This window comes from Eumetopias jubatus, unplaced genomic scaffold (assembly GCF_037043125.1).
Source record: "Eumetopias jubatus isolate StellerSeaLion01/CBP00866 unplaced genomic scaffold, mEumJub1_p1.0 scaffold_15, whole genome shotgun sequence".
Taxonomy (NCBI): Eukaryota; Metazoa; Chordata; class Mammalia; order Carnivora; family Otariidae; genus Eumetopias; species Eumetopias jubatus.
In genome coordinates, this window is record NW_028274821.1 from 46,609,998 (window position 1) to 46,634,182 (window position 24,185).

At 41.6% G+C, this 24,185-nt stretch overlaps 1 protein-coding gene across 2 annotated transcripts in view; it reads left to right on the forward strand.

Moving 5' to 3' along the window:
- The window catches only part of FOCAD (focadhesin), a 309,970-nt gene that overhangs the window by 265,674 nt on the left and 20,111 nt on the right, over window positions 1-24,185 (forward strand). For both annotated transcript variants that reach the window (XM_028107273.1, XM_028107274.2), the window contains exons 36-39: window positions 17,814-17,942; window positions 20,041-20,156; window positions 22,890-23,150; window positions 23,925-24,014. In XM_028107273.1, the coding sequence (XP_027963074.1) occupies window positions 17,814-17,942; window positions 20,041-20,156; window positions 22,890-23,150; window positions 23,925-24,014 (596 nt within the window). The remainder of the gene's footprint in view (window positions 1-17,813; window positions 17,943-20,040; window positions 20,157-22,889; window positions 23,151-23,924; window positions 24,015-24,185) is intronic.

Consider the following 24,185-nt stretch of genomic DNA (forward strand, 5'->3'; position numbering starts at 1 on the left):
TGCTCTCTACTGATATATATCAACTCTTCAGAGATGTGAGGGCAAAATGTATCCTCCTTGAGAATTTCATAGCTCAGGACATAGTTGCACTTATATAATATTCTTTCATTGATATTTGCTGGTTTCTTTCTTGCCTGACCTGGTTAGATCCATCTGGGCAAATCCAGTGCCTGTATTATGATAAGACCATCCCAATTTTGGAGGGGGGGGAGTTTAAACAAATTAAACTGAAGAAATCTGGAGGAAGCGGGTTTGATTAATGAAGGTCGTAAAAGAGTAAAATCTTACTGTTGGAAGGGATGTTAAAGGTCATGTCATCTGCAGCTTCCGGATTATAAACTAGTTTCAGAGTTTGGAGATGAATTCCTTCAGTTCCTAGAGTTCTCGAAACTGTAGTATTATTTTAGGGTCATGAGTTAGCATGGCTGCTTTTACATACCCTTAGTAAAAAATTGATATATACTTAATGTCATTGTTGTACATAAAATATTTATATATAAACATGTAATATATTACCTGTAATATAGAGTTAATTGTTTATATTGTCCTAAATTAAGTCTATTTATAATAGTGTCATAATAGAGATGTCTTCATTAGTAAGAAATTGAATACTTACTGAAGGAGCATCTAAAATTTCCATAGCCAAGATAATCTTAGGAATATATATTTTTGCTCCTTTTTTTTTTTAATTTGCTCATTGATACCTTACAGAAGTTTTAAATGACACTAATGTGAGCTATTTCCATGAGAAGTAAAATAAAAATTCTTCAGACAAAATGAGAGATATTCTTTCTTTTCCAGGGAATAAAATGTAATGTTGACTCCCCAGATCCCTATTTCTTGACAGACATGAATTTTCTCTGAATCCTGTGGGAAATTCTTGGTTAAACATAACATTTTTATGATTACACAGTCATGGCACAACAGGAGATGTTCTGCTCTAAAATTGAAAAATTAGGTGGAACTGGCCTCAGTGATGCTATTTGCAATCTTACTGGAAGCTATTTTAAGACAGATAAATGAAGTATTAAAAATGCCATATCACCAATCAGATTTTTGGCATTTTCAGGTTGTGGGAGAGGGCTGCCTTCTTGTCAGGTTTGCTGACTAGATTCAGAGGAAAATCTATTCAGCCTTACACATTACTAATGATGACCCCAAAGGAGTGGGGGCCGTGGGAGGCTGACCTCCGCCTCCAAAGCCCATTTACAAAAACAAAACCAGACCCTGCTCTATGGGTCTAAATGGGATGGCCAAATGCGGAGGTGTGCATGCAAACGAGTGTTTTCTTCTTCAACATGCCCAGCTCATTTGAATTTTAATAACTCCCTTCTGAAGCAGCTTTTGAGTTTAAATGTCTGGATGTCACTCACTAGAGCCTAGTGGGGCAGCCGACAGGAAGGATGACGACGTTGGTGAGCTCTTTTGAGGAAGAAATGGCCTTAGAGAATAAAAATCATGCGTGGCAGAGGCAGGAGAAAGGAGGCTTTAGGGGCGTATGGCTTTGTTGCTTCTGTGTGCTGTTTCATAACTCAGGAGAGCAAGACAGATGTAGTGAGTTCTCCCTGCTCCACATGTACATGGGGACGAGATAGGGCATCGTCGGTTTTAGCCAGTCAGATGTGATAGTGAGCACATGACTCTCGTGTCTAATAATGCTTCGGGCTTTTCTCCCTTGGGTCCTCATTTTAATATTCGTATGATAGAACACACAAGATGTTCATAACATCCATTCCTTCACACAGGCCTCCATTGGAAAACCCAACAGATGAAAATCTTTCTAGTTTTTAAAGACTTCAGTTAACAGTTTTGAATATAACTGTTTTTTTACTCTGCCCCATGACATTCTCTTTCCATCCCTGATAACCATGACCTGTTCTGGCAGATGCCATCATCATCATCACCATCGTCATTATTTATTCCTGTGGACATTTCTTCACGATGCTAGGTTTTAAAATGTGCTCAGAATCTGTTTCTGCCTATCATGGAATTATTTCTTTCCCCTGAAGGAACCCTCAGTTTTGACTCTTATTTTTGCTTCTTTTCTGTTCATTTATTTGTTTTTCTGATCTTTGTTTTTTCTCAACCTCATAGCCATATTCAGATTTCATCAAGATTATATGTTTCTTTCATAAAACATTTAAAGTGGATTAAAAGCACTTAATAAAAGTAATGGTTCATTTTTGGTGCTAACACCAGGTATTTCTACCTAATGATTTAGGATTATTTTTTCTTACTCTGTTGCTAGGGAATGTGACTAGCTTTCTAAGCTCGTGCTTTTCTATTAAGCTTTGAACTTCACAGTAAGAAGTATTATTTGAAGAAAGTATATTTAAATCCTCGTAATAAAATCTTTGTGAATAGCATTTCCTTCTTGATACAAATTAATGGGTCAGTGATCTGTGTGCATAAGTGCTGGACTCTTGTATAAACTGTAGGTAGCTATATTCTCAATTGGTCGTTTTGGACTCTTAGCATGAGATATATTTATTGATGAGTCTAGTCAAAGGAGCAGGATTAGTGAAGTCAGTATAGAATAAATGATATGGGAAAGCTGTCCTATTTTTCTGGTGAAATTATGGAGTCGGTTGCCAATATTTTGTTCAAGTATTTTAATTCAGTAATAGTTTACCTATACAAAGCTTTTGACAAGTATTATTAGAAATGAATGCTTGTGTATAACACTGAGTTCCAAAATGGTTTAAATCTCCTATAATCTCACCACCCAGAGATAGCCACAATAGATATTCAAGCATAGGCTCTTCTAGATGTGTGTGTGTTAGATGATATTGAATCATAAAATTTATTTTGTTGCCTGATTTTTGGAAATTTAACAACTTTTCATGTAAGTGGACATAATCACCACTCATCTCCTCCAAAGAAGAGGTTTGGGGGAAAGGACAAAAAAGAATCCTTGCATCACTTTCTACACTTCTGTTAATGGGATATGTTTTGGGAGTCTTTGATTGCTGTTTTTGGTTGTAAATACCATGAAAAATATTTGAAAGGAAAAAAGTCACCAGTTATCCCATGACTTTCTAACTGCTATTATCATTTTTGAATTTTCTTTTTAATTTGTCACTTTTATGCACATGCAATTTTTAACGTATTTCCAAGTATACACATACTTTGAATCTTTTTTTTTTTTTTAAGATTTTATTTATTTATTTGAGAGAGAGAATGCGAGAGAGAGAGAGAGCATGAGAGGGGAGAGGGTCAGAGGGAGAAGCAGACGCCCTGCCGAGCAGGGAGCCCGATGCGGGACTCGATCCCGGGACTCCAGGATCATGACCTGAGCCGAAGGCAGTCGCTTAACCAACTGAGCCACCCAGGCGCCCTACTTTGAATCTTTTAACTTATTAATATTTCCCTACCTTTCATTGTATCTCCATAGTTATCATTTTTAAATGACTGTAGAATATTCCATCAAGTTGATGGATCACAATTAATTTAGCCATTTTTCTATTGGTCATTTAAAAAATTTCCATTATGGGGGCACCTGAGTGGCTCAGTTGGTTAAGCTGCGCCCTTTGGCTCGGGTCATGATCCGAGGGTCCTGGGATCGAGTCCCATGTCGGGCACCCTGCTCAGCAAGGAACCTGCTTCTCCCTCTCCCTCTGTCTCTCGGCTTGTGCTCTCACTCTCTCTCTCTCTCAAATAAATAAATAAAATATTTTTTAAAAAAATAAAAAATTTCCATTATCGAGAACATCTTTATGCAAGTAGCTTTTGCTTTTCTGCATATAGGTTTCCTTAAAATACATTCTCAGCAATTTATTAGTGGGCAAGAGGATTTGGTGACTCTGGGGATGGCTTGGCCTCACTGTTCTTCAAAAGCATTGTACCAGGTTTGGGTACCTCAGCCCTGGATGCATGTGCGAAGCAGTATATCATAGAGGTAAGAGGCATGCGAGTCAGGCTGCTGGTGTTCACAGCCCACTACCACCAAAGGCAGGCTATGTAATTTCAGACAAGCTGCTTAAGTCCCAAAGCCCCAATTGCGTCTGTAAAGTAGAGAAAATAATTGAATCTTCTTTATAGAGTTTTTTTTTTTTTTTTTTTAAGATTCATTTGAGATACAGAGAGAGAGAGAGAAAGCATGAGCAGGGGGAGAGGCAGAGGGAGAGGGAGAAGCAGGCTCCCTGCTGAGCCAGGAGCCGGATGTGGGGTTCGATCCCACGACCCTGGGATTGTGACCTGAGCCGAAGGCAGATGCTTAACCATCTGAGCCACCCCAGGCACCTCTTTAGTATGAGTTTATGAATCACTTTATGTAACAGTGCTTAGAAAACAAAATAAGAAACCTTTCTAGCTATATTATAAAGCAGACCAACATATAGATAAACAGACGATTACAATAAAAATCCATCAGGAATAAAATGATACCTTAACACTGCTTTAATTTACATTTCGTTGCCAGAAGGAATGAACATTTTTGCATGTATTTACTATTCGAGAAGTTTATTTTAAATTAAATTTTCGGTCACTTCTTTTTAAAAATTGACCGCCCCACCACCACTTTTGTTTTGAAGTAAGCTCTACACCCAAAGTGGGGCTGTGGGGCGAGATCAAGAGTCGCATGCTCTACAGACTGAGCCAGACAGGCACCCCCAAAATTTGTACTTTTTTTCTCTTACTTTTTGTTTTGAAATCATTCCAAACTTATAAAAAAGTGAAAACAGCCAGAGAACCCTATTCAGGTTTCACTGACTGTCCGAACGGTGTCTTTAACAGAGAAAGAATTTAATCCAGAATGTTACGCTGTGCCGTCCTGTCTCTTCAGTCTCCTTCAGTCTGGAACAGTTCCTCAGTCATTCTTTATCTTTCAAGACTTGAACATGCTTTTTTGTTCTTCGTTTTTTGTTTTTTTATTTTTTTTGTGTGTGGGTTTTTTTGTTTTTGTTTGTTTTGAGAGAGGGTGCTACGTGGGGGGGAGGGAGAGCAGAGGGAAAGAGAGAATCTTTTTTTTTTTAAAGATTTTTTTATTTTATTTTAGAGGGAGAGAGAAGAGAGTGTAAGGGGGTGGGACAGAGGGAGAGAGGGAGAGAGAGAATCCTCAAGCAGGAGCAGGGAGCCGGACATGGAGCTTGATCCCAGGACCCTGAGATCATGACCTGAGCAGAAATCAGGAGTCAGATGTTCAACCAGCTGAGCCACCCAGGTGCCCTGTGGGAAAGAGAGAATCTTAACCAGGCTCCACACTCAGCATGGAGCCTGATGTGGGGCTTGATCTCACCACCCTGAGATCACGACCTGAGCAGAAATCGAGAGTTGGACACCTAACTGACTGAGCCACCCCAGGTGCCCCCAGACTTGAACATGTTTTAAGAAGCCAGTTATTTTATAGAACAGTTTTCTAGTTGGACTTGCCGGCTTGCCTGCTGTTGTTCATGTGGGAGGCAAGTCAGTCATCGTCGGCAGGACTAGCACAGACTGGGACAAGACTCCTCTTGTGGCATCCCAACAGGTGGCACATGGTGTGTCTCTCCCTCCACCAGTGATGTTAATTTCGATCTCTTTCTTGGCCAAGCTGATACCTTCCAGGCCTCTCCACTGTAAAGTTCTCTTTTCCCTTTATCATCAGTAAATATTCTGTGTGGAGGTATTTTGAGACTTCATGATTATCCAGGTTTGCAGCCTAAGTTTTGCCCATTAGTTTCAGTATCCATTAATGTTTTCTTGCCTGAACTGGTTATTACTATGATGATTCTTAAAGGTGATGATTCAAAAGGTGATTCTTCCGTTATTCCATTTACGTTTCTCAGTAGGCATTCTATCGTACAGGAGACCTGCCTTTTCCTTCCAAGCTCCCTCTCACACTCTTCTGGTATGGACCACAAAAATTTTATTTCATTTAACTATTTGTTATTCAGTTATTCATTATTTCAATCTTCATATTGTTCTGTATTTGATCAGTGAGAACCTCTTTAAATTGGCTTTGTGTCCTTTTGACAAAACCCCATCATTCTGTGAGTGTGTTTCCTTGTGGCCCAAGAAGATGTTCTAGGCTCATCTCGTATTATCCTCAGCTCTGTAACAGCCAGGTAGCTCAGGTTCCTTTTAGTGGGGAATGATGCTTAGAAGCCAAGATCTGGGTACAAATTCTCCTTGTTCCTGGGGTGATCATTGCTCCCAGGCTCTTTCAGTGAACAGTTGTTAGGAAATAGACACACACACCCTCTCTCTCTCATGTCTATATTCATTTCTGTATCTAGCTATATATATTGGAAGCCATGAATTTATACCAATATCTCCAATTCCATTTCAACACCACAGGGTCCATTGTATTTTTTTCCCCTCTTTTCATATTTGTAAACTTTCTTCTCTGACAGGGAGAAACCCGGCTTCCTTTTTCTCCATATATCTGCTCATTTGTGGAGTCCCTGTATTCGAACAGTCTGCTGTCCCCACTGGGCCACAGCCCTGCAGAAGCCGCCTTCCTCTCTCAGGTCCTGATCCTCGAGGGGCAGCCACCCTGCTTGGCAGCCTTCCTGGTGCAAAGGGGCCCGGGGATGTTTTTGTTCCGGATAATTCTGAATGTTGTTGAAGTACTTCTACAGAACATCCCACCAAGTCTCAGGATCTGACTGCCTCTCAGAATCTTCAACTGTTTCCAACTACCGTCTGGATTTTAAGAGTAGATTCTGGCAGGGGGGCGAAGCATCTCCTCGTCTCCACAACCAAACCATGTTGTCATTATCTCTACCTGGGTTTTCCTCTACCTGGGTTTTCTAAGGACTTTGTCTAGAAAAATCCTAGGGACCCTTTCCATCTTGGTTAAAACATCCTTTCCTCAGTCAGTGTTTCGAGACGAGTTCGGATTTCTTATGTTACATTTTCCAATGTGTCTTTCATAGTACTTGACATGGGAGTAGTTATTGTCTTAATTATTTCTGGCTCTTTGTTTAAAGTCTGTCTTTCCCATTAGACTGTAATTTCCTCAAGGGCAGGAAGAACATAGGTGTCTTATCCTAAATGCTTTGAGAACAGAGTACTTGGCATTTAATAGTTTTCAAATAAAGACATGTCCACACTACGCGAGCAACATGCTCGTGATGGGGAGTAGATATAGCGCCGGCTGTCAGCCTACTGCTTGTTACCAGACTTTTACTGGAGGGGTTACACATGTGCGTTGTGGCATGAGATGTGATCCTCTGTGTAACTAAAGTATGTGTGATAATGGGTCCTGTTGTAATGCATTATGTTCGGATATGCCATTTATATGAAGGTTCTTTGAGGCTGTCAACTGGATGAGAGATTTAAAGCAACTTTGTATCTGGATTTTAAAACATCTGGATCCTATTAACAAATACTGTTAGGCTTTCTCAGTTCCAAAGCCATTGTCTATAAAGCATTCCAGTATTGCTTTTTATCTAAGGCACTTGCTTGAAAGAAAGCACTGCAAGAAGGGAGCTAATCATTCCCGTTGCTTAGATTTGGATTCCTGTGTCCAGTGCTGAAGATCTCTGGGGAAGGAACCACGTGACTTCATTCTCCCGTTTGGGGGCTCCCTCTCTTTGCATTCCCCCTCCTCACACCCAACCACCACGTGCATGGAACTGCCAAGTATTTTCTCCATTCCTAACAGTTACTATAATTCCTTTCATTCCAGTTAGTGTCAGAATTCGTTCCCTGCAAATACAGCGGAAAATTTTGTGTGATTCTAGTTATGCTACTCAGTACTGATGCTCTGGCCTTTTTTAAAAGGCGAAGATTTATTGTGTCATAGCGCTTACTTGATTTTTAGTCCTATGTTCCCTGTTACAAGGTCTTGTTTCTGACACTTGTTTGGACATCAGGTTAATTCTAAAGAGTATAGAAGGAAGGTGCCAAGTGTGTAGCAAAGTGCAGTTATGTATAGTGCAAGTTATTGGTATAAGAGCTTGTGTAAGCAATAAAATGTGTGTGTGTGTGTGTGTGTGTGTGTGTGTGTGTGTGTGAAATGGTCATATTTTGCACTGGGTCCTGGTATTAGAGGACAGGGTGAATGTCTTTCCTGATTCCCTAGATCTCTGGAAACTGCAAAAATTCTGTAGTAAGTTCTGTAGAAGGACCTGGAATAAAATTTTATGTAATTTTGAAAACACTTGATCTGAGAAAAAAAATTTAAAGGAACCTGCTTATGAATTAATGATTTCCAGTATAAAACTGGATTCATGCCCTTAATAGGAGAGAAAAGCAGTTCTATGTACAGATTTTTGTATACCGTCTGCCAGTTCATCAGGCCATTTCTGAGAATCACATTCCAAAATGACCCCAAAAATGCAGCTTAATTTTTCTGTGTGTGAAATCAGAGACTCTAACCTGCTGCCCACATGGTATAGGGACAGTTGCTCCATGTGTGTAATCAGGATGGAGTTCTATGAATAGCCAACAAGTTAATTCCTAGCACAGCACTTTAAATTTTATCACACCTGATTTTTCCTTGTCCATGTGTCTGTCCTCTCACGAGAATATAAGTTCCATTAGCAAAGGAACCTGTCTGTCTTGTTGAACACTCTTGTTCATGTCTGGAACAGTGCATGGTACCTACTAGATGGTGACTGAATGAATGAATTTTTTTTTTATGAATATGTTTACTTTCTCTGGTCAGAAAATCTTCTCTTTGTAATAGCAGTGGTAAATTCCCTGATAATACTTCCTGCGCCCCTAGTATTACATCTTCAGATGGAATAGAAATAAAGCTTCAGTTATTGGTAGCATAGCCTAGAAGGGTGGCAGATGTGTTGAACTTTTAACATTTTCAAAAAGCGAAAAAGGGCTTGTTGGAGGGGAGAGAAACATCACTGGAAGGTACACTGTTAGTTTTCCAAGTTGGCAGGGGCAAGGGTAAGGAGGTAGGTTAGTTGGTGACTAGCCTAAGGAAACATGCTGATTTGGGGGGTCATGATCCCAGGGTCCTAGGATCCAGGCCCACTTCGGCTCCCTACTCAGTGGGGAGTCTGCTTCTCCCTCTGCCTCTGCCCCTTCTCCCACTCATACTCTCTCTCTGTATATATATATCAAATAAATAAAATTTTTTAAAAAAGAAAACATGCTGATATTTGAGATGGCTATAGTTGGAAATAAGAACGTAAAATATCAGGAAAGGCCTGGATGAGAAGTGTGGATTTACTCAGCATCAGTATATGAATGGGGAATCTGCTTCTCCCTCTGCCCCTCCCCCACTCGTGCTCTCCTCTCTCTCTCTCTCTCTCTCTCTCTCCCTCTCTCCCTCCCTCCCTCTCCCTCTCCCCGCCCACCCCCCCCAGAAGGAGAAGCAGACTACCCTGCAGAGCTGGAAGCCCAACATGGGGCTTGATCCCAGGACCCTGAGATCATGAACTGAGCCAAAAGCAGATGCTTAACCAACTGAGCCCCCCAGGTGCCCCTTGTTTTAACCATTTTAAAGTGGTCAGTGGCATTTAGTGGATTCACAGTGTTGTGCAACCATCACCACTATGGAGTTCCAGAATATTTTCAGCACCCCAAAAGGAAACCTTGTACCCACTGAGCTGGTGGTTCCCCGTTTCCCCCCAGCCCCTAGCAACCATGAATCTGCCTTCTGTCTCTGTGGTATGCCTGTTCTGTATGCTTTATTTAAATGAAATCATACACTGTATGGCATTTTGTGACCAGCTTCTTTCACTTTGCATAATGTTTTCAGGGTTCACCCGTGTTCTAGTAAGTATCAGAATTCCATTCCTCTTTACAGCCAAGTAATAGTCCAGTGTGTGGATATACACTTTATTTATTCATTCATCAGTTGATGGACATTAGGGTTGTTTCTGCCTTTTGGCTATTATGAATAATGCTGCTATGAAGATTTGTGTACAAGTCTTTGTTTAAACACCTGTTTTCAGTTCTTTTAGACATATATGAGTGGAATTGCTGGGTCATACTGTAATGCTGTGTCATTTTTCAAGATGCTGCCAAACTGTTTTTCCACAGGGGCCATAGCATTTTATATTCCTACCAGCAATGTATGAGGGTTCCAATTTCTCTACATCCTTGCCAACAGTTGTTCTTTTCCATTATTATTATTAGTTTATTACTGTTGTTTAATCCTGTTGAGTGTGAAGTGCTATCATTTGGTTTTGATTTGACTTTCCATAGTAACTACCGGTGTTGAGCATCTTTTCAGGTACTTGTTGGCCATTTGTAGTATCTCTTCTTGGCAGAATTATCTGTTCAGGTCCTTGGACCATTTTAAAAATTAGAATGTCTTTTTGTTGTTGAGTTATAAGAGTTCTTTGTATATTCTGGAGAGTAGACCCTTATCAGATATACAGCTTGGAAATATTTTCTTGTATTCTTAGTTTGTCTTTTCACTTTGTTGGTAATACCTTCGATGCACAGAAGTTTTTAACTTCAACAACTCCAATATGTCTGTTTTTTCTCTTGTTGCTTACATTTTTGGCATCGTGTCTAAGAATCCATTGCCAAATCAGAGTCCATGAAGATTTACCCCTATGTTTTCTTCTGTTTTATGATTTAATTCTTTTTGTTTATTTATTTACTTTTTATTTTTTAAAGATTTTATTTATTTGACAGAGAGATAGCAGACAGCGAGAGAGGAAACACAAGCAGGGGGAGTGGGAGAAGCAGGCTTCCCGCGGATCAGGGAGTCCGATGTGGGGCTCGATCTCAGGACCCTGGGATCATGAGCTGAGCTAAAGGCAGACGCTTAACGACTGAGCCACCCAGGCGTCCCTAATTCTTTTTTTTTTTTTAAGATTTTATTTATTTATTTGACAGAGAGCAGGAGAGCACAAGCAGTGGGAGTGTCAGAGGGAGAGGGAGGAGCAGGCCCCCTGCCGAACAGTGAACCCAATGCAAGGCTCAATCCCAGGTCCCCAGGATCATGACCTGAGCTGAAGGGAGTCGCTTAACCACCTGAGCCACCCAGGCGTCCCTGTGATTTAATAGTTAGGTCCTTGATCTCTTTTGAGTTAATTTTGGTATACAGTATTGGGTTGGGGTCCTACTTCCTTATTTGCATGTGGATATCCAGTTGTCCTGGGACCATTTGCTGAAAAGAATATTCTTTTCCCATTGAATGGTCTTAGCATTCTTGTCAAAAATCAGTTGATCCGGGGCACCTGGGTGGCTCATTTGGTTGAGCATCTGACTCTTGATTTGGACTCATGTCATGATCTTGGGGTCATTAGATAGAGCCCCATACTGGGCTTTGTGCTCAGCACTGGGTCTTCTTGAGATTCTCTCTCTGCACCACCCCCCCCCGTGTTCTCTCTCTCTCTCTCTCTCTCTCTCTCTCTCTCCCCCTCCCCCCCCACTCCCTCCCTCCCCATCTCTTTAAAAAAAATCAGTTGACTGTAAATGTATGGGTTTATTTTTGGCTTCTCAATTTTATTTCATTTGTTTATATGTCTATCTTTATATTTGTCCATACCATACTGTTTTGATTACTATAGCTCTGTAGTAAATTTTGAAAATGGTATGTATGAATTCTTCAGATTTTTCTTTTCCAAGATTGTTTTGGCTACCTGCAGCCCCTTACAATTCCATATGAATTTGAGAACCAGCTTTTCCATTTCTTGTTGGGGGAGGGTAGAGGCCATTGAAAAAAAAATTTTTTTTAAGATTTTATTTATTTGACAGAGACATAGCAAGAGAGGGAACGCAAGCAGGGGGAGTGGGAGAGGGAGAAGCAGGCTTCCCGTGGAGCAGGGAGCCCGATGCGGGGCTCGATCCCAGGACCTGGGACCATGACCTGAGCAGAAAGCAGACGCTTAACAACTGAGCCACCCAGTTGGCCAGATGCCCAGGCCATTGAAATTTTGATAGGGATTATGCCGAATCTATAGTTTTGGATAGTGTGACCTGAGCAGAAAGCAGACGCTTAACAACTGAGCCACCCAGATGCCCAGGCCATTGAAATTTTGATAGGGATTATGCCGAATCTATAGATAGTTTTGGATAGTGTTGTCATCTTTATGGTATTAAGTATTCCAATCCATGAACATAAGATGTCTTTCTATTTATTTAGATCTTTAATTTCTTTCAGCAGTGTTTGTCCTTTTCAGTATATTATATGTCTCTTTCACCTGAGTTAAATTTATTCCCAGGTATTTTCTTCTTTTGAATACCAGTGTATGGAATTGTTTCCTAATTTCCTTTTCAGATTAATCATTGCTGGGATATAAAAACACATCTAAATTTTGTGTGTTCATCTTACACCCTGCAACTTCACTGAACTATTTTTTTTATATCTAGAATCATGTCATCTGCAAATAGAGGTAGTTTTACTTCTTTCCAATTTCAATTCCTTTTCTTTTTCTTGCCTACTGGCTCTGGCTAGAATGTGCAATACAAAAGGGTGAAAGTGGGCATTCTTGTCTTGTTTTTTATTGTAAAGGAAAAGCTTTTAGTCTTTTACCATTGAATATACTGTTCACTGTGGATTTTTTACAAATGCCCTTCATTGTGTTAAGCTAACACAATGGAAATTCTGTTCCTAATTCCTAATTTTCTGAGTATTTTTATCATGAAAGGGTGTTGGATTTTATCAAAAGCTTTATGTGGCAATTGAAATTATCATGTGTTTTTCCCCCTTCATTCTATTGTAGTAAATTACATTGACTTATTTCTTAATGTTGAATCTCACCTGCATTCCTAGGATAAATCTGTGTGGTCATCATGAATAATCCTTTACTATGATGTTAGATTCAGTTTACCAGTGATTTGTTGAGAGCTTTCACGTCTATATTCATAACAAATATTGGTCTGAAGTTTTTTGTTTTGTTTTGTTTTTAATTGTGGTGTCTTTGCTTTTGACATCAGGTTAATGCTGGTCTCAAGAATGATTTAAATTATACAGTTGACCTTTGAAAAACATGGGTTTGAAATGCACACGTCCACTTATGTGCCGAATTTTTCCATTAAATACAGTATAGTACTGTAAGTGTATTTTCTCTTTTCCATTGTTTTCTCTTCTGTAGCTTAACATACAAAATATGTATTAATCAACTGTTTATGTTATTGGTAAGGCTTTCAGTCCACAGTAGGCTATTAGTAATTAAGTTTTGGGGGAGGGTCAAAAGTAATGTGCAGATTTTTTACTGCAAAGGGGGTCAGCATCTCTAACCCCATGTTGTTCAAGAATTAACTATATTCCCTCCTCTTCTGTTTTTTTTGAGGGGACGAAATTGAGGATTGATATTAATTCTTCTTTAACCGTTTCATAGAATTCACCAGTGAAATCATCTGGTCCTGGACTTTTCTTTGTTGGGAGGTTTTTGTTTCAATCTCTTTCCTTGTCATAGGACTGTTTGTATTTTCTGTTTATTCTTGACTTAGTTTGAGTTACTTGTGTGTTTCTGGGATTTTGTTCATTTCACCTAGATTATCTAATTTGTTGGTACGTGTTTTCTCAGAGTTTTCTGTCATAACCCTTTTCGTATCTGTCCTTACAGATACAAATCTTTTGGTAGAAATGTCTTCACTTTTATTTCTGATTTTAGTTATTTTCATCTTCCTTCCCAATCAGTATGACTTTTATTTCCTTTTCTTACCTTATTGCATAGGACTTTTTTTTTTTGAGAGAGAGAGCGCATGATCAGGGAGGAGAGGGGCCAAAGGAGAGGGGGAGGGAGAAATTAAGCACACTCCATGCTCGGCATGGAGCCTGACAGGGGGCTCAATCTCATGACCTTGAGATCATGGCCTGCTCCGAAATCAAGTGAGATTAACCGATGGAGCCACCCAGTTGCCCCTATTAATTCTGTTTTTAAGTAGATACAGGCCTATACAGATTGTCTTTTTCTTCTTGAGTTTTGGCAGATTGTGTCTTTCAAAAGATTAGTCCGTTTCATTTATGTCGTCAGACTTGTGGGCATAGAAGTTATTTACACAGAGCCTCTGGCATTTCATCATTATAGTTCAGGTTCTCCTATCCCAGCACTGGTTCCTGCAGTGTGTTCTGCTCACGAGTCTCTGCTCTGGTAAACCATTACACCCTCTATTCATCTGTCTGTTCCTCCAGTGATCAGGGCAGCAAATTGCCTTGTGTTCTTCCCTCTGTTGCAGAACCAAGAATTGTTGATTTTTTTAGTCTATTCAGCTTTTCACTTGTTATTAGGACAGAGTGGCGACTTTCGAGCTATTACATGCAGAACTGGAAACCAGAAGTCATTCCTTTTTTTTTTTAAATTTTTTTAATTGTAAAAAAAACACAACATAAAATTTACCATCTTAACCATTTTTAAGTATATGATTCAGTAGTGTTACATATATTCACATTGTTGTAAAACCGATCTCCAGATGTTTTTCATCATGCAAAACTGAAACTCTACCCATTACATAATGCCTACCCTTTCTCCCACCCCATTACCCCTGGCAGCCATCATTCTGTTTTCTATTAATTTGACTACTTAAATACCTGATATAAATAGGTATACAACAAAGTATGTCTTGTTGTGACTGTATTATTTCACTCAGCATAGTGTCTTCAAGATTCATTTATGTTGTAGCATATGACAGGATTTCCTTTCCTTTTAATGTTGAATACTATTTCATATGTATATTTCATATACATATGAAATATCCCTATCTATTGATTGATGTTTGGGTTGCTTCTCCTTCTTGGCCATTGTGAATAGTACTGCTGTGAACAATGGTGTACAAACATCTCTTCAAGATTCTGCTTTCAATTTTTTTGAATATATGCTCAGGAATGGGATTTCTGGGTCATATGGTAGTTCTATTTTAGTTTTTTGAGGAGCCATCATACCATTTTCCATAGCAGTTCTACCATTTTATAATCCCACCAACAGTACACAAGGGTTGCAGTTTCTCCACATCTTTACCAACACTTGTTATTTATTTTCTTTTTCTTTCCTTTTTAAAAGAATAGTAGCTGTCCTAATGGATGTGAGGAATTATTTCATTATTGTTTGATTTGCATTTCTCTACTGACTAGTGATGTTGAGCATCTTTTCAAATTATTATTGGTTCTTTGTGTATCATCTCTAGAAAAACTCTACCCCTGCTTCTCCTTCTCCATATGCAGCATTTGCTGATTCTGCTACTCTTCTGCTGATTTAACCTCTGCTTCTCCTCTTTCCCTATGCTTCTCCTTTCTGCAACTGTTTGTCCTTTTGCAGACTGCCCCAACTTCTGCTTCCCTGGCTTCTGCTGGCTTTTCTGCCTCAGCTTCTTCTTCTCCTGTGCTTCTCCTTTCTGCAGTGTTTGTCCTTTTCCAGATTCTGCCCCCACCTCAGCTTCCCTCTGTTCAGTGCCTACTCATTTTGCTGCCCCTTCTGCCTCAGCTTCTCCCTTTTCCTGTGCTTCTCCTTTCTGCAGCTGCTGTTCCTTTTCCAGATTCTGTCCTGACCTCAGCTTCCCTCTGTTCAGTGCCTGCTGATCGTGTTGCCATTCTGCCTCAGCTTCTCCCTTTTCCTGTGCTTCTCCTTTCTGCAGCTGCTGTTCCGTTTTCAGATTCTGTCCCAACCTCAGCTTCCCCCTTGTTCAGTCCCTGCTGCCTCTTCTGCCTCAGCTTCTCCCTTTGTGCTTCTCCTTTCTGCAGCTGCTGTTCCTTTTCCAGATTCTGTCCCAACCTCAGCTTCCCCCTTGTTCAGTGCCTGCTGCCTCTTCTGCCTCAGCTTCTCCTTTTGTGCTTCTCCTTTCTGCAGCTGCTGTTCCCTTTTCAGATTCTGTCCCCACCTCAGCTTCCCCCTTGTTCAGTCCCTGCTGATTCTGCTGCCTCTTCTGCCTCAGCTTCTCCCTTTGTGCTTCTCCTTTCTGCAGCTGCTGTTCCCTTTTCAGATTCTGTCCCCACCTCAGCTTCCCCCTTGTTCAGTCCCTGCTGATTCTGCTGCCTCTTCTGCCTCAGCTTCTCCCTTTGTGCTTCTCCTTTCTGCAGCTGCTGTTCCCTTTTCAGATTCTGTCCCGACCTCAGCTTCCCCTTGTTCAGTGCCTGCTGATTCTGCTGCCTCTTCTGTCTCAGCTTCTCCCTTTGTGCTTCTCCTTTCTGCAGCTGCTGTTCCCTTTTCAGATTCTGTCCCCACCTCAGCTTCCCCCTTGTTCAGTCCCTGCTGATTCTGCTGCCTCTTCTGTCTCAGCTTCTCCCTTTGTGCTTCTCCTTTCTGCAGCTGCTGTTCCTTTTCCCGATTCTGTCCCCACCTCAGCTTCCCCCTTGTTCAGTCCCTGCTGATTCTGCTGCCTCTTCTGTCTCAGCTTCTCCCTTTGTGCTTCTCCTTTCTGCAGCTGCTGTTCCCTTTTCAGATTCTGTCCCCACCTCAGCTTCCCCCTTGTTCAGTCCCTGCTGATTCTGCTGCCTCTTCTGTCTCAGCTTCTCCCTTTGTGCTTCTCCTTTCTGCAGCTGCTGTTCCTTTTCCAGATTCTGTCCCCACCGCAGCTTCCCCCTTGTTCAGTCCCTGCTGCCTCTTCTGTCTCAGCTTCTCCCTTTGTGCTTCTCCTTTCTGCAGCTTCTGTTCCCTTTTCAGATTCTGTCCCGACCTCAGCTTCCCCTTGTTCAGTGCCTGCTGATCATGCTGCCTCTTCTGTCTCAGCCTCTCCCTTTGTGCTTCTCCTTTCTGCAGCTGCTGTTCCTTTTCCCGATTCTGTCCCCACCTCAGCTTCCCCCTTGTTCAGTCCCTGCTGATTCTGCTGCCTCTTCTGCCTCAGCTTCTCCCTTTGTGCTTCTCCTTTCTGCAGCTGCTGTTCCCTTTTCAGATTCTGTCCCCACCTCAGCTTCCCCCTTGTTCAGTCCCTGCTGATTCTGCTGCCTCTTCTGCCTCAGCTTCTCCCTTTGTGCTTCTCCTTTCTGCAGCTTCTGTTCCCTTTTCAGATTCTGTCCCGACCTCAGCTTCCCCTTGTTCAGTGCCTGCTGATCATGCTGCCTCTTCTGTCTCAGCTTCTTCTTCTCTTACACTTGTCCTTTCTGCAGCTGTTACTCCTTTTGCAGACTCCGCCCCACTTTTGCTTCCTCCTCATTTAGTGTCTGCTGATTCTGCTGCTTATCTGCTGGTCCTGCCCCTGCTTTTCCTTTTCCTACTGATGCTTTTCTTGAGTCTGTTGCTCTTTCTGCTGATGCTGATTTCCCTTCTGCCACGTATGTTGATCCAGCTCTTTTGCTTCTCCTTGCTGTTTTACTTTTTTACACATCATTTCTGGCTCCCTTCGAACTTCACTTTTACATGGCCCTCAGTGGCTACTCAAACCCTGACCTTATGGCTCCACTCATAATTGCTCCAGCGTCTCATCATTTCCATTTCAAATTAGCTCCCTCCTGGGGGAAAAAAAAAAGAAAGATTATGTTAAAGCCGTAGTCGTACATTATAGATAGCTATTAGCCTGTGGATTAGCTGCACCATTGGTACTCACCCCTGGAGCGGTCAGCCACGGCCCAGGCTGCAGAGGGCAGGTGCTGAATCCCATGGTACAGAGTATGACCACTGGGGGCCACAGGCACTGAGGGACTTGATGGTCGTTGGAAGGGACTGTGCCTGAGTGGGCAGTAATTATCTCCTTTTCTGGAAGTGGATCGAGGAGGGAGGGAGGGAGGGAAGGAGGGAGGGAGAGTAATGAGGCAATAACGTAGTTAAGTTACTGTTCTTAGAGAGTTGAATGAAGTGTCTGTAGGAGAGGTTGGAAGACAGTTAAGTAGAAATGTGGAGGCAAATAAAAAGAAGAACAGAGGGAGCAAGCTTCTGTAACAGATGGGGTTGAGGTTGAGAGCACAGACTTGAAGTCCTGACCACAGTTGAAGGTGTGCTACCCAAATCGTTTGGAACTGGAAAAAAGCAAAGTTGGCATTTTCCTCTCACGATGCTGCCAGGGTGTTTCATTAATTTATTTCCTTTCTGTTGCAGGTCCCGAATCTGTGCCTCCTTCCCATCTCAAAGTTGTGATGAAACCCATTGCAACGGTTGGAGAAAGCCACCAGTATCCTCCTGTGAACTGGGCCGCGCTCCTCTCTCCACTTATGAGGCTAAACTTCGGTAAATATCAAGTGTTTTTCGGCCTTGAGACTCTGCCTTTAGGATGTGACCTGAATAGAAAAATAGATTCTGGGTCACTGTTGGTGGTGACTGGATAGACCTTTGGGATCTTGAGGTTTGTCTTCTGGGATGGAACAGCTGGGTTACTTCCACTGAGTCACCTTCTAGGTCACTGAGGCTAAGGAGGAGGAAGTCTGAAGACATAGACCAGATGCACTCATCAAAACAGTACTTGAGTGAAGTGTGCATGTTGCTGCCTGTGTGGTGCAGGTCCCAGAAAGCCTGGTTTGATGGTCGTCAAACTGCATTGTCAGAGCTCTAGGATTCAAGGAGGTACCCTGTGGGAAGGTGTATTAGTTTTCTATTGCTGCTCTAACAAGTTACCACAGATTTAGTGGCTTGAATTTGCTCGACGCAAATTTATCATCTTACAGTTCTGTCGATCAGAAGTCCAACATGGTTCTTGGCCAAGATCAAGGTATCAGCAGAGCATCATCCTTTCCTAGATGCCCCGAGGAGTGCTATGGTCTAAGTGTTTTTGTCCCCCCGAAATTCCTATGTTGAAATCCTAATCCCTAGGGTGATTGCATCACCTTTGGGAGGTGATTAGGTCATGAGTGTGGAGGCCGCAGGAATGACTGGTGCCCTCATAAGAGAGGCCCCAGAGAGCTCCTTATCCCCTCCCACAGTGTGAGGACACAGCCAGAGTTGGCAGTCTACAGCTGGGTGAAGGGTTCCAGCAGAACCCAACCATGCCAGCACCGTGATCCTGGACTTCCAGCTATCAGAACGATGAGAAGCAAATTTCTGTTGTTTATAAACCACCCAGTCTGGGATATTTTGTTAGAGCAGCCTGAGCAGACTAAGGCAGAGAGAATCCATTTCTTTCCCTTTTTCAGCTTCTAGAGGCTGCCCACATTCCTTGGCTTGTGTCCCCCCTTTCTTCATCTTCAAAGCCTGCAACAGAGAGCCAAAAGCTCACACTGTCTTCTTTCTGGTTCTCTACAACCAGGAAAGGTCTTCCACATTAAAGATTCATGTGATTAATGGGTCCATTTGAATAATCCAGGATAATCTCCCCATCTCAGTGGTCCTTAACCTTAAGCACATCTGAGAAGTTCCTTTGCCAAGCAAGGTAACATAACATATTCACAGGTTCCAGGCATTAGGATGTAGGTATCTTTGAGGGCTGTGATTCTGTTTACCACAGATACTTTGTGATGAGAGACAGAGGGAATGCCCATTTCTCATTCATCCACAGCAGCCTCTTTTATGGAATTAGCATATGCAAATTTAATCCCATGTACTTGCCCGCCCCCCCCCACCTAAAGAAAAAGAGAGAGTGGGGAGAACAGTTTTTTAACAGTGCTATGTTACTGTGTGTGTGTGTATTTGCAGTGAGTGCTCTATTATTTACAGTTGGGTGCTCACTTACATATGATAAACAGAAAGATTTGTAAACTGTAATTTATGTGCAATTGAAACTATACACAATTTTTCACTTAAATGCTTTCAGTTGAACCTAATATCTGTATAAGATACGATGTCACCATACCACGTTTCTGGAGATTTTGTTTGAAAAGTATGTTCTCCTCAGCCTCCCCTGTTTTTGTGTGCTGTATTAAAAATGTTTGTGTTTTAGTAAAAATCCTTAGAAAAAAGAAGAAGAGGTCTGGTTGAGAAAATACGCCTGCTGATGGGGATCAGGCTACTAAAAAGACTGGATCACTAGAGAATGTGGCTACATTTTTAAGTCCTTCCAGATCTAAACAGATTTCTCTATGTGCTGAATGCACAGGGTGGGCGGGAAACAGAGACAGAGAGTTTATCCAGAATTTTCTCAAGTTTTTGAAAGTATTTGATTCTTTAGATTTCTTAGGACATCCTAAGAGAAATTTCCTGAGCTAGATCATGGCCCTTGCTAATTCTGAGACTTACCACTCTGCTATCTGTGGGTACATTCTTTGCTTCACAGTGGAAAGATCACTCAAGTTCTGTTACTAGGAGAAGTCACACAAGCAGATGCTTTGATCTGAGATACAGAAGCCTGAAAACGAGTCCAAGAAGCAGCTGTATGACCCATATTCTTCTCTTGCAGGAGAAGAGATACAGCAACTGTGCCTTGAAATTATGGTGACACAGGCGCAGTCATCCCAGAATGCAGCTGCGCTCTTGGGACTGTGGGTGATGCCACCACTGATCCACGGTCTCAGTGTATGTAGCCTTCAAGGGTGTTGGGCAACAGGCGGATATGGTTCTTTTGGGGGAGAGGAACGTTCATTTGGGAGTATGTTCTCAAAGTCAAGAGTGGGCAGATGTGATTTTGTAAAACTTGGGGGCTTGGCAGTAGCTGTCCGGCAGATTGAGAGATTGTGCGATTCAGAACTCTGCCCTCGCTGTCGGTGTTCATGCTTTCAGCTCCCGTTGATTACGAAAAAGGAAAAGGATGGTCAGAGATATTAAAGTTCTTTCTCCAGATCATACAGCTAGAAAATTGTGGAGTTATTGAAACCTAGGCTTATTTATATGATATACCTTATATTGGTTCAGTAGGTATTAAGAGAACGGCAAATCCATATAGAAAAGGCAGCAATTGAGGTGGGCCTTGAAGGCTTGGTAGCGTTTATTGGGCATCAGGTTAGAGGCACTGGGGGGATGTAGATGGGAGGGGGTAGGTGAAGAGAGTAGAACATCTCTGCTAGGGTGTTTGGCTTGAGCAAAGTGCTGAGGAAGAAGTGACCTAGCCCAGTATCTATGATAGAGAGAAGGAGCCAGCACCTTCCAGGGTATAGGCTAAGGCTAAGTAGGAAGAATGGGCTAAGATTGTTTAAAAATGCGAAATTAGGGGTGCCTGGGTGGCTCAGTCGTTAAGCGTCTGCCTTCGGCTCAGGTCATGATCCCAGGGTCCTGGGATCGAGCCCCATGTCAGGCTCCCTGCTCAGCAGGAATCCTGCTTCTCCCTCTCCCACTCCCCCTGCTTGTGTTCCCTCTCTCGCTGTGTCTCTCTCTGTCAAATAAATAAATAAAATCTTTAAAAAAAAATAAAAATGCAAAATTAGCAAACTGTATAATTTTGAATATATTGCAAGCTAGGACCTCCCCCCCGCCAAAAAAAACACCCACATTCCATGATTCCGTAGAGGTTTACCAATTGATTATAAATGAAATAATCTTGTTGTTACTCTTCAGGAAGATTTAAGTCCTTGAGAACAGTGCAGAGTTCTCATACTAGTTCCTTGGTCTTTTAACTTGAGTTCCTATCCTGTTTTTTTTTTTTTCTTTCAAGCTCTGCTGTGTATTCTGATGCTCTTTAATTGAAGGGGGACATCACTGAGGGCTGTGTCCTCTATGTCAACAATTATCATTAGCTGCCTGCTCCAAGCACCTCCCATCTAGCTGCCAGTACCCAGTACTTGCTTAGGTACCTGCGACTTACAAGCACTCAGTGAGCACTTTCAGACATCAGACTGAATCTCTCTTCAATTCTGATTTTTTTTTTTACAACCTTGAGTTATAATTTATATTCCATAAAGTATGGCTGTGTTAAGTGTACAATTTGTTGAGTTTCAGTACATTTATACATTTTCATCCATCACCAGTAATATTTCTATCACCCCCAAAAAGTTGCGTTGTGCCAATGTGGAGACAATCCCCACTCCCAGTCTCAGACCCAGGCTACCTCTGATTGGCTTTTTGTCTATAAATTTTCCTTGTTTTAGAGAACTTTCCTATAAATTTCAATTCCAGATAAGCTTCAGAAATTCTTTAGAAAGGAATCATACAGTATGATTCCTTTCATGCCTGGCTTATTTCACTTCTGAGAAGTAGATTTTTTTTGTTTCCATTTTACAGGTTGATAAACTGAGGCACATTGCAGTTAAACAAAGTTTATATTGCTAATAAACAGGAGTGAGTCCGGCTGACTCCAAAGTCTGTGTCCAAGACCCTGTTCTATGAACCCCTCCTTCCTTTTGAGTCAGGTATACCTCGAACAACCTGTTTCGTTTACCTCAAAAATCTTTCTAGAATTTAGTTATCCTTACACTTCCCTTTTAGATCTGTTACTTTTTTTTTGCATTTGTCCGTGATTGTGGACTTTTCTTATTATCTAGGTGATTGGACAAATTAAGTTTGTGAATTCATTTTCTTAATTATGTACCTTCTCATATACAAAAAAGATCAGGAATGGCATGTTCTTTCCAATGAACCGTTCGGCTAACTCATGCAACCACGCTGATATTTTTATGAAATTTACTGGGCTTTGTTGGGTTTTATTTTTTTTAGACCTACTTCTTTTTGACTCACTGCTCCTTTAGTAGCATACTTATGTTTCTAAGAACTTTTGCAGCCTCCTCTCTCAATGTGTCTGGCACAGAGCCATTTCGAACCGTGCCCCTTTTCAGCTCTCATGACCTCCAGGAAGCCACGGTCATGTCCACAAGTTCAGCTGCTCTTCTGTGGTCAGAAATGGTCCTGGCGTGCCAGTTCTTTTGATTTCCTTATGCTTCCTAGAAGAAGAAATTAATAATATCAGATATTCCAGTGAGTCGATTTCCTGCAGATGAGCCTTTCATCTTCAGGATTTTTTTTTTCTTGCCAGAGAATGTGACCTTTTAAGACTGAATAGCAACTGTCACGTACGTTGAGAAGCAGCATATTATTCCCCTCCCTGAAAAGATCCACAGCTTAAGCTGAGTAGTTCACAGATGGATTGGCAGCTACTGTATATACACATGAGTCACCCTGAATCACAAGTCCCTGCAGCGGCAGCCAACATTGCATGCATTGGTGACCCATTGGACCATGAGGCTGGGGGAAATGAAGGGCAAGGAAATAACTTGAACCTTTCTTCTCTCATTCTACCCTCAAACACAGTGATGACCTCGAGGTTTTGAGCCCTGCGGACCCAGACTTGCCTGTTTCTGACCTCTTTTGCTTTGCTTCCAGTTGAATATCAAGAAATACCTCCTGGTGTCTACACCTCTGTGGATAAAACATGTCTCTGATGAACAGATCCTGGGCTTTTTTGAAAACGTAATGGTGGCAGTTTTTAAAGCAGCCTCCCCACTTCCGCATCCTGAGTTATGCACAAGTGCCTTACAGGGGCTGAGTCAGGCCATGAAACTGCCCAGCCCTACCCACCACCTCTGGAGTCTGCTCTCTGAAGCTACTGGGAAAATTTTTGACCTTCTGCCAAATAAGATTCGGGTGAGGAACAAAAATATTTACATTCCTGACAATTTATGTTTGGGATTTTTGAAAGCCCTTTTGGCAAAGCAGGGAGGTGTATGTTTTAAGATTGTGGTGCGTAGGCTAGGAAGAAATAACCACATTTTTTCACTAAGAATGGGTTTGCTTCCAAGATCTAAATTGAGGTTGAATATTTAGAACCAAAGTTTTGAGCAAGCTTAGATGCAGGTTAACCAATGCTACACCAGGAAATATGCTCTTGGGCCTTTTTTCAAATGCAGAAGACAAGCTCAGAAATGCTTCCATGTTACACCTGGAAACTCTCTCGGCACATTGTCCAGTATTTTACTTACATCAAGTGATGTAATCCTAGCCTTTCCCCTCCCCCAACAGATTCCTGAATTGTAGTTTTACAAAGAAATGAAAAGAATCTGTTTGGAATGATGGATTCTGATAAGAGGGGAAAAAAGTACAGCCACACAAATAAACAAGTACAGCCAAACAAATAAAATAATAGGAAAGATGGTTTTTGTTTTGTTTTTAAGTAAGCTCTGTGCCCAGCGTGAGGCTTGAACTCATGATCCTGAGATCAGGGGTCGCCTACTCTACCGACTGAGCCAGCCGGGTGCCCCAGAAAGATGTTTTTTTAAAAATGTATTTGGTTTTGGTTTGACTACAATCTCATAGCTGCTGTTCATGGAGAGAAGTAAAGCTAATAATTCGTCAGAACACTGAGAATATATCCATTATGTTACATTGTATTTTGACATGCTTGTGATTTTTCTTTACCAGAGAAATGATCTAGAGCTGTATGTCAGTATAGCAAAATGCCTCTCAGAAATGACAGATGATGAAGCCAATCGGGTTGCCCAGATTACTGAGGTAAGAACATATCTGTATGTTTATTTCCATTATTGACGTGGAGGTTACAATTGAAGAGGTGACTACAGTATCCTTTTGACTGAAGCTAGTTTTGCTTTATATTTGTTAGTGGATAATTTGAGGAAACTCTGTTACTGTGGGGTCTCGTGTTCAGGCTAGTGGTATGGATGG